Source organism: Anarhichas minor, unplaced genomic scaffold (assembly GCF_050575085.1).
Source record: "Anarhichas minor isolate MPS153535 unplaced genomic scaffold, ASM5057508v1 ptg000017l, whole genome shotgun sequence".
NCBI lineage: Eukaryota > Metazoa > Chordata > Actinopteri > Perciformes > Anarhichadidae > Anarhichas > Anarhichas minor.
This window is the reverse complement of record NW_027466463.1, coordinates 11,764,857-11,774,223: the sequence shown is the minus strand read 5'-3', so window position 1 is coordinate 11,774,223 and position 9,367 is coordinate 11,764,857. Positions and strand designations below refer to the sequence as shown.

Below are 9,367 nucleotides of genomic sequence, written 5' to 3'. Positions count from 1 at the left end.
TCTTCCCCATGAAATCCAAAATGCAACATACGTCATGTATATATACGATATCGTAGCTCATTTATTTCATATGATGATATCGTCATACGAGTGTAGTATTGCACAAGACACGTGTATAAAAAGCATGTAATTTATTAAATAAAATCACCTTGTTCATACAAGTTCTTCACTTTACTAACTATTATCAAAGTTACTTTGATAATAGTCACTTATATTGTGAAATTGTGTTACATCACATTCAGCATATCTCTGTTATTAACACACCGAGCACTTCATTTTGTGCATAAAGGATTCTTTCAGTACATATTTTCCCATGTTGCATTGTTCCTGGATAAATAAATAAAAGCAGAAGCCTTCTTTTATAAACAGAGGGTAATCACGTGCAGCTTCACCTCGATTCTTGCTAAATTACTTCCTGTTTGTTATGACGTGGGGGACAAATAAAACATTTTGTTGACTTCACTGATGGAAACATCTTTCAGTCTGGGTATTCCCCCCTTGTGACTGTCTGTTGTCTTCTGGCCTTGAGCGTACACATCTGTGACAAAAAGAAAACAATAAATGACGTTAGGATCAGGAAGTTCCAAACTCTAAAAGAACATTTGTAAGACTTGAGTGTTTTCTTGTGTCAGGGTCAGTTTCCTCTATCTATGTCATGTGGGTTTCACTGCTGCCCCGCCCCTTTACGAGACAAGCTGCAGGTCATGAGTCCATTAACTAGAATAGGAGGAGTGAACACATGGAGAGTGTATAATCTCTGGCTTCACTTCTCTAAAACAAACGTTGCCGCTCGATTGTCACCTATCCAGTAGGTCGCAGTTAGCCTAAGGCAATGTCTTCACCTGTGAAGTTGTCCAGGGAGTTGAGTGGAGCCGTGTTGTTCATGTTCACTCCGAACAGCAACACCGCAGTGATCACTATTGCAACCAGAAGATAGATTGGTACAGCGAGGGCCCAATATCTAAACGAGGAAGTAAAATGTTTCAGTTAACGGATCATAAAACTTCCAATGTGGTACATGTATTTCCTGAGGCACACTGTTTAATTTAACAGTCAAGAGAGGGGACTGGTTATTGGATAACTAATAACCAACATGATTTTCTACTTACTTTTGAGGCCAGTAGGTGAGCCCTATGGAATGAAGCCACTCCTCTGGTATAAATGCCCACAGGCAATACAGAACTGCGGAGAGAAGAAAGGAAAGTAGACGTCACATTGCAGACGTGGTTGACTGTTTTTTTTGTTTGGATTCCTAATCCCACTGTTTGACATTAAGGAATAAATGATTAGGATTTATTTGCAGGTACTATACACACACACACACACACACACACACACACACACACACACACACACACACACACACACACACACACACACACACACACACACACACACACACACACACACACACACACACACGGTGTTCCTGCATGGCAATTCAATTCACAGTAACCACTGAGTGTAATGAACGACTGCATCTGACTCAGTTGTTTTGTATTTTATTTAATATTTAACGTACATCTGTAGAATATTTAACCAAAGCGGTCGCACAGATTTTTTTCTTCTTCAATAAACTAAATTAATATACACAGCCTTTTATTTTGAAATTTCTTTTTTTTTGTAGCAGCTACTGTATTGACCATTGATTGTACACGAAACTGTAAAAACATGCTATTCAATTCCCTGAATGTCTCTGATGGATTTTCAACATTAATTAGACATGTTTAACATTTTAATATGTGAAAAGGGAAATGACAATTACTTACAGAAGCCAAACTGTGAGCCGAGGTAAAGGACAAACCCATAAATGGCTCTCTCAGGCAGAGGAGAAGGAGAGTTTACCACCATTATCTGAAACCAAAACGAAAGACAGAAAGATAACGTTACATTGTAAAAGTGTCACAATTCATGGAGCTTCAGACCTAAAGTTTAATCAATTTAACGTAGTTCATATAACAGCTAACGTTAGTAGCGAAAAAAAGCTAACGTTGTGCTCCTGTCAACACACCTAAACTGAGCTTTTGATACAAGACGCCCTCAACATATGTGTGGAGTATTTATCAGAACTGTGAGAGAAGGACATGTAAAAAAAAAAAAATGAAAAACAAACCCCGGATGGCTTCTTTACTCTAATCTGCCGTATATCCTCGATCAACTAGCTTGCCTGTGTTTGGTCCTATATATTTTTCGGTCCGATGTGAAACGTTTGGCACAAACGTTTCCGCATTTTTGAATAAAACAATATAAACAGCAAAATATATATTTTTAACCAATCAACATATAGATTAACATATCATATAAATTGAAGTGAATATTTTATTTGAAAATCGCACCGTTGGATTGTTTAGCTCAGTTATTTCAATTACAATTTCCTGTTCTTGCCGGACACATTTCGCCGCTGCACATTTGGGAAATATACATTTCAGCATGGCTTTGGTGCAGCTTCAGTTAGCTACCGGGCAATTTTCTCACCAGTTCAGAGAATTATTCGAGCAACACCTCTGCGTCGGTGCGACTACACGTTAAACGTGCTCCTCGGAAACATCTTGGTGAGACAGTGTTGACCGCTACTTTTGTTTTTACGTTACCCGGTGACCAAGTGACGGAGCTCTACGGTCCAGCGTGGCTGAGGACGTCTTAGATACTTTACTTACTTTAACCAAATAACACGCAATATTTCACCGAAAGTGGCCATAATGTCGAAGGTGAAGTCTAAGACAAAAGAGTCGCCTGCTAAGACACAGCCAGCCACATCTTCAGAGAAAAAATACACATCGAAAAAGAATAGGAAACGGTGGATGACAGAGAAGTTCATGAAGATAAAGCCACCACCCAAGAAGCAAGATAAAGCTAAAGCTCAGCAGACAATACCTCCAAAAGATGGCCTGCAGTTCTCTGCTAACTGGAAGATATTACAGGAGGTTTGTCATTATAATAGCTTGTTACAATGTTTACATGTCTTATCTTTGCATCAGATTTTGTCACTTTCCTTAGGATTGTTCACAACTTTTGCAAAACCTTCCACAGATGCTGAAGGCCAGTCAACCGGAGAAGAAGCAGCCTGTGACACCAAAACCTCAGAATGGTGCTCTTCCAAACCAAGGGGCTAAAAAAAATTCTACTAAAAATATTTCCAAGAATAATGTCTGTCCCAAGCAGGCAGACGCTGGGACAAAAGTGAAACACAAACCTGTTCCTAAAAGTGTTGCCCCCAAGGACTCCCAGGTGAACTCGAAGGTTCCAGCTGTAAAAGAGACAAAACAGTCTGCTGCTCCAAAAAGGAAAAAAGACAGTGGAAAGTTAAACAGCGAGCACGCAGCCAAGAAACAAAAGCTTGTGGTGGAAGAGAAGAAACCCACAGAGTAAGTGCACAGAACTCGCTTCTGCCGATACTCGGGTCCAGAAGAATTGTGGCTGCTAACTTCATATTGTTCTGTGTGCTATTGCAGAGAGGACATGTGGTTTGATGATGTGGACCCTGACGACATTGAGGCAACAGTGGGAGCAGAGGCAGCAGAGATCATGAGGAGGAAGCAGGGCATTCAGAAGAACCAGGACACAGAGAGTGCCCTGGTCAAGCAGGGAGCCTTTGCCGGGTGAGTGAAGGCTAAGTCAGTGTATTTGTGTAGCCCCACAGATGTGCTTCAAAAGAGTTCATGTCTTACTGGTAAAAGTGTTACGACAGTTAGGTCATAAGATGAGAAATCCTCAGAACAACGTGAATGCAGCGTTGGCACCGGTCTTGCTGCATTGTTGTCTGTGCACATATTTAGAAGACTAGTTTGACTTTTCCGTATATTCGCTTATTTTTTTGTGTTTCCCTTTCTGGCAATGCCCACTCACTCAGCCTCACCAAAGCCGTGGCCATTGATTGTGAGATGGTGGGAGTCGGTCCTGATGGAGAGGACAGCATCTTGGCTCGCGTGTCCCTCGTGAACCACTTTGGGAAATGCATCTATGACAAATATGTGAAACCCACAGAAAAGGTAACGGACTACAGGACAGCTGTCAGTGGAATCCGACCAGATGACATTAAAGACGGTGAGTCAAGTCCGTTATAATTTATTGCTTGAAAATAGTCTTCATGAACTGCTCTACCGTAACTTCCATGTTTGCCTCATTGCAGGAGAGAATTTGCAGATTGTGCAGAAGGAGGTTGCTGATATCCTGCAAGGCAGAATCGTGATTGGACATGCCCTACACAATGACCTAAAGGTAGACTGGATGTTATATCTGAGAGGGAATTAAAACAATTTTCAAAATATATGTAAGCACTCGTATACCAATCTTAAATTCCGGTTTCAGATTTTGCTTTTGGATCATCCAAAAAAGAAAATCCGGGACACACAGAAGTACAAACCTTTTAGGAGGGCTGCTAAGGTACGTGTACTACTCTAAAGTCGACATACCATGTGTACGTAGACCATAAAGAGTCCCTCACCCAGTGCTTAGAATCAGTGTTGTATATTATGCGATCATTTTCTTTTCTTTTTAGAGTGGCCGACCCGCTCTGAGAGTCCTCTGTAGAGAGATACTCAACGTTAAGGTCCAACAGGGTGAACATTCATCCGTAAGTCATCAACACATCAGACACAATTGTCACTTACCACTTATTTTCAAATCCGTAATAATGTGCTGTTCTCTCACATTATTAACAGTTGATTTAGAAAACACAAACTTACAAAGAGTACCTGTACAAATGTAAAACAGCATCTTGGACTGAACTCCCTCTCTCTTCTTCAACTGTCCACCAGGTCCAAGATGCACAGGCCACCATGAGGCTCTACACGATGGTGAGAAAACAGTGGGAAGCAGAGATTAAAGCCAGTCATAATAACAAAGACTCTGCCACGAAGAGTACAAGGAAGCCAAAGTTTGCCAAGAACAAGAATCTCATGGGAAGATGACTTCAAAACCAGTATGCAAGAGGACAGATCGCATCTGGATCAGAGCAGCCCCGAATGAAACTGAGAGGTTTGGGAACATTTCCATGAAAATGTGTTGCTGACAGGTGGCCCCTCAGACAGGTCATTCCAAGATTTGAAAGACATCATTTCCCAGAATTTTATCTCCAGCAGTCAGAGGCAGATGTTCACATCATCCAATTTCATCTCCTGTTGCTCATGAGAACTCAATCATTTGTCCACTAGCACAACATCCGTTATTTCTGCATAATGGTTCCAGTGTTATAAATATGTTTAGTTTAGATCTTTGTTCTCTCATGACTTGGTTTGTAGTAATGTGATTCCTGGTTGCCTTATATGTTTTAAAAAGTATGAATAAAATGAGAGAAATTCTTTCTATGTAGCTATATTGCAATTATTGCTAATAAAACCCCCTCACCGGTGATACCGTTTTTCTCAATGACAGAAATGAACCCGTCCTTGCCGGAATTTCTATGTGTCAATTTGGGATTTTTTGTTGCAGTCATGGTGTCATAGCTTATTTCATATGAGGGATTTTGGTTCCCTATGTGCCAACAGTATGTCAGTGTGATTTGCTGCCCAGAGGCGGGTGCAAAGTGTGCTCCACATTGCTGAAGTGAAGATGAGTTCCTTGGTCTGCAGGATGTAAACTCGGCTCTGTATGGAGCTCGGTCTGACGCCGTGAAGCGGCAAACCTCTGAGTAAATTCAGATATGGAAATCTGCTTATAAAATACTTATTTTGAAGTATTTGTATACAGTTGTGTTATGATTGTGGCGCAACAGAATAGCAGAAGTGACTCCTCACTGGAATTCCCCTGTTAAACTACGACATGTCTCCCCCTAGTGGTTAAACTCTTAAAGTCAGAGGAAGACGCAGAGTAGATTTGATAGATTTTAGGAAATGTATTGCTGAAGATAGTTTATAAAAGTTTCATTATTTATAACTATAAGTTTTGCTTCATGCTGCATTGGAAACAGCTCAGATTTACAACGCTGAAAAAAAAGAATCTCGCCAAATCTATTGGACATATATTATGTCCTCACATTAAAGTTTGGACATAACATGAGCATGAATAGTTATGCAACACTCAACAAGTATTCCAAGAAATCGTTGGCGTTCTTCCTTTTCGGATGGAACCAAGACGCCAAGGCCTTGGCAGCTGTTGTTATTCCTGCCTGTTGTGAGAAAGGGTTAGTTTGTCAGTTCTCACGACCATCAGGTTGAGACTACAGCAAGTCAGACATTAGATACATTTGTTTGGTGGCGAGTTCTGCTGTTTTAATATGCAAGTTTAAAATTGTCAAAAAAGTTCATATTTTTGGCAGTTTTGTTTGTTTACAAATTGTGTGAACTTAAAAATTGTAAAGAATTTCCCCGCCACAAACAACTCTCTTCAAAATGGCCATGAAGTTGAATCAAAACCTTTCAACAAAAGTATTAAACCTTCCATGAAGTGAGGTTTTATTGCAGGATATCTGTATTAGACTACATTAGTTTCACCTCGGTGTACATACTAATCTGACAACTGAGTGTAGTATGAAAGGCTGTTCTCCACGATCAAAAGATGTAAAACCTGGTAAGAATAAGCTTCCGATGCTCTCTGGGGATTAATCACTCATTCATTAACGACTGCAAAATACTGTTGTGGTTCAACTTTTGGTACAGAGATTAATTATGGGAAGACGATCGGGCCAGGGCTAGATTATGAACGGTATGCTGCTGTTCAAGATGTTACACTTCCCAAGCAGCTATTTCCATGATATCTGGATACAGCACACAGTAATCAAACACACACAGATTATGACCTTCAGAAAAATGAGGCATTACTCAAGAGAACTTCAAAAAACATGATTTTATTTCTCAGAAATTGTAAGCAAATTAGAATCTGCTTACAAACAGCTGTTTTACACTCCCAAAAAGCTACCGAATGATCATTTTCTTCATAAAAATTCTATTTGCATTTGTTTGTGTATCCCAATCTTACTTATGAATACAAATGTGAACTGGCAAATGCCTTGAATGGATGTAAAACACTTAAAAGAGTGTCAAATACCACTACATGCTGTGGATAAAGATAATGGCCAACTCACTCACTCACTCACTCACTCACAACAATATACCAAAGAGAAATGGAGACAACAGATCTTCCTCCCGCAGACTGAACTAGTAGTGAAGACTGTCCTCTCTTATCACTTTGTTTGCCTTTCACCAACCGTCAGCCTCACCAAAGCCGTGGCCATTGATTGCGAGATGGTGGGAGTCGGTCCTGATGGAGAGGACAGCATCTTGGCTCGCGTGTCCCTCGTGAACCACTTTGGGAAATGCATCTATGACAAATATGTGAAACCCACAGAAAAGGTAACGGACTACAGGACAGCTGTCAGTGGAATCCGACCAGATGACATTAAAGACGGTGAGTCAAGTCACTTATAATTTATTGCTTGAAAATAGTCTTCATGAACTGCTCTACCGTAACTTCCATGTTTGCCTCATTGCGGGAGAGAATTTGCAGATTGTGCCGACCCGCTCTGAGAGTCCTCTGTAGAGAGATACTCAACGTTAAGGTCCAACAGGGTGAACATTCATCCGTAAGTCATCAACACATCAGACACAATTGTCACCCACCACTTATTTTCAAATCCGTAACAATGTGCTGTTCTCTCACATTGTTAACAGTTGATTTAGAAAACAAACTTACAAAGAGTACCTGTACAAATGTAAAACAGCATCTTGGACTGAACTCCCTCTCTCTTCTTCAACTGTCCACCAGGTCCAAGATGCACAGGCCACCATGAGGCTCTACACGATGGTGAGAAAACAGTGGGAAGCAGAGATTAAAGCCAGTCATAATAACAAAGACTCTGCCACGAAGAGTACAAGGAAGCCAAAGTTTGCCAAGAACAAGAATCTCATGGGAAGATGACTTCAAAACCAGTATGCAAGAGGACAGATCGCATCTGGATCAGAGCAGCCCCGAATGAAACTGAGAGGTTTGGGAACATTTCCATGAAAATGTGTTGCTGACAGGTGGCCCCTCAGACAGGTCATTCCAAGATTTGAAAGACATCATTTCCCAGAATTTTATCTCCAGCAGTCAGAGGCAGATGTTCACATCATCCAATTTCATCTCCTGTTGCTCATGAGAACTCAATCATTTGTCCACTAGCACAACATCCGTTATTTCTGCATAATGGTTCCAGTGTTATAAATATGTTTAGTTTAGATCTTTGTTCTCTCATGACTTGGTTTGTAGTAATGTGATTCCTGGTTGCCTTATATGTTTTAAAAAGTATGAATAAAATGAGAGAAATTCTTTCTATGTAGCTATATTGCAATTATTGCTAATAAAACCCCCTCACCGGTGATACCGTTTTTCTCAATGACAGAAATGAACCCATCCTTGCCGGAATTTCTATGTGTCAATTTGGGATTTTTTGTTGCAGTCATGGTGTCACAGCTTATTTCATATGAGGGATTTCGGTTCCCTATGTGCCAACAGTATGTCAGTGTGATTTGCTGCCCAGAGGCGGGTGCAAAGTGTGCTCCACATTGCTGAAGTGAAGATGAGTTCCTTGGTCTGCAGGATGTAAACTCGGCTCTGTATGGAGCTCGGTCTGACGCCGTGAAGCGGCAAACCTCTGAGTAAATTCAGATATGGATATCTGCTTATAAAATACTTATTTTGAAGTATTTTTATACAGTTGTGTTATGATTGTGGCGCAACAGAATAGCAGAAGTGACTCCTCACTGGAATTCCCCTGTTAAACTACGACATGTCTCCCCCTAGTGGTTAAACTCTTAAAGTCAGAGGAAGACGCAGAGTAGATTTGATAGATTTTAGGAAATGTATTGCTGAAGATAGTTTATAAAAGTTTCATTATTTATAACTATAAGTTTTGCTTCATGCTGCATTGGAAACAGCTCAGATTTACAACGCTGAAAAAAAAGAATCTCGCCAAATCTATTGGACATATATTATGTCCTCACATTAAAGTTTGGACATAACATGAGCATGAATAGTTATGCAACACTCAACAAGTATTCCAAGAAATCGTTGGCGTTCTTCCTTTTCGGATGGAACCAAGACGCCAAGGCCTTGCTGTTGTTATTCCTGCCTGTTGTGAGAAAGGGTTAGTTTGTCAGTTCTCACGACCATCAGGTTGAGACTACAGCAAGTCAGACATTAGATACATTTGTTTGGTGGCGAGTTCTGCTGTTTTAATATGCAAGTTTAAAATTGTCAAAAAAGTTCATATTTTTGGCAGTTTTGTTTGTTTACAAATTGTGTGAACTTAAAAATTGTAAAGAATTTCCCCGCCACAAACAACTCTCTTCAAAATGGCCATGAAGTTGAATCAAAACCTTTCAACAAAAGTATTAAACCTTCCATGAAGTGAGGTTTTATTGCAGGATATCTGTATTAGACTACATTAGTT

General features: G+C 40.3%; 2 protein-coding genes and 1 long non-coding RNA gene across 4 annotated transcripts; 2 read left to right on the top strand and 1 right to left on the bottom strand.

Annotated features, from left to right (window-relative positions):
- Window positions 1-116: 116 nt before the first annotated feature.
- On the bottom strand, window positions 117-2,192 carry pigp (phosphatidylinositol glycan anchor biosynthesis, class P). The gene is made up of 5 exons (XM_076093613.1): window positions 2,114-2,192; window positions 1,770-1,854; window positions 1,110-1,182; window positions 843-961; window positions 117-538 (listed from the first exon to the last, which is right to left on the bottom strand). The coding sequence occupies exons 2-5, from the start codon at window positions 1,849-1,851 to the stop codon at window positions 423-425; spliced, it is 390 nt and encodes a 129-aa protein (XP_075949728.1). The 5' UTR covers window positions 1,852-1,854; window positions 2,114-2,192; the 3' UTR covers window positions 117-422.
- A 213-nt stretch (window positions 2,193-2,405) lies between these two features.
- Window positions 2,406-5,352, top strand: rexo4 (REX4 homolog, 3'-5' exonuclease). Its single transcript, XM_076093606.1, has 8 exons — window positions 2,406-2,924; window positions 3,031-3,365; window positions 3,453-3,599; window positions 3,851-4,044; window positions 4,130-4,218; window positions 4,309-4,383; window positions 4,499-4,573; window positions 4,758-5,352. The coding sequence occupies exons 1-8, from the start codon at window positions 2,700-2,702 to the stop codon at window positions 4,908-4,910; spliced, it is 1,293 nt and encodes a 430-aa protein (XP_075949721.1). The 5' UTR covers window positions 2,406-2,699; the 3' UTR covers window positions 4,911-5,352.
- A 1,773-nt stretch (window positions 5,353-7,125) lies between these two features.
- LOC142951332 (uncharacterized) lies at window positions 7,126-8,296 on the top strand. Of its 2 annotated transcripts, XR_012954567.1 has the most exons (3): window positions 7,126-7,344; window positions 7,444-7,519; window positions 7,702-8,296. It is a non-coding gene; the product is annotated as an uncharacterized LOC142951332 (long non-coding RNA). The 2 variants fall into 2 exon arrangements; XR_012954566.1 differs by lacking the exon at window positions 7,126-7,344 and having other exon boundaries at window positions 7,357-7,519.
- Window positions 8,297-9,367: the final 1,071 nt, after the last annotated feature.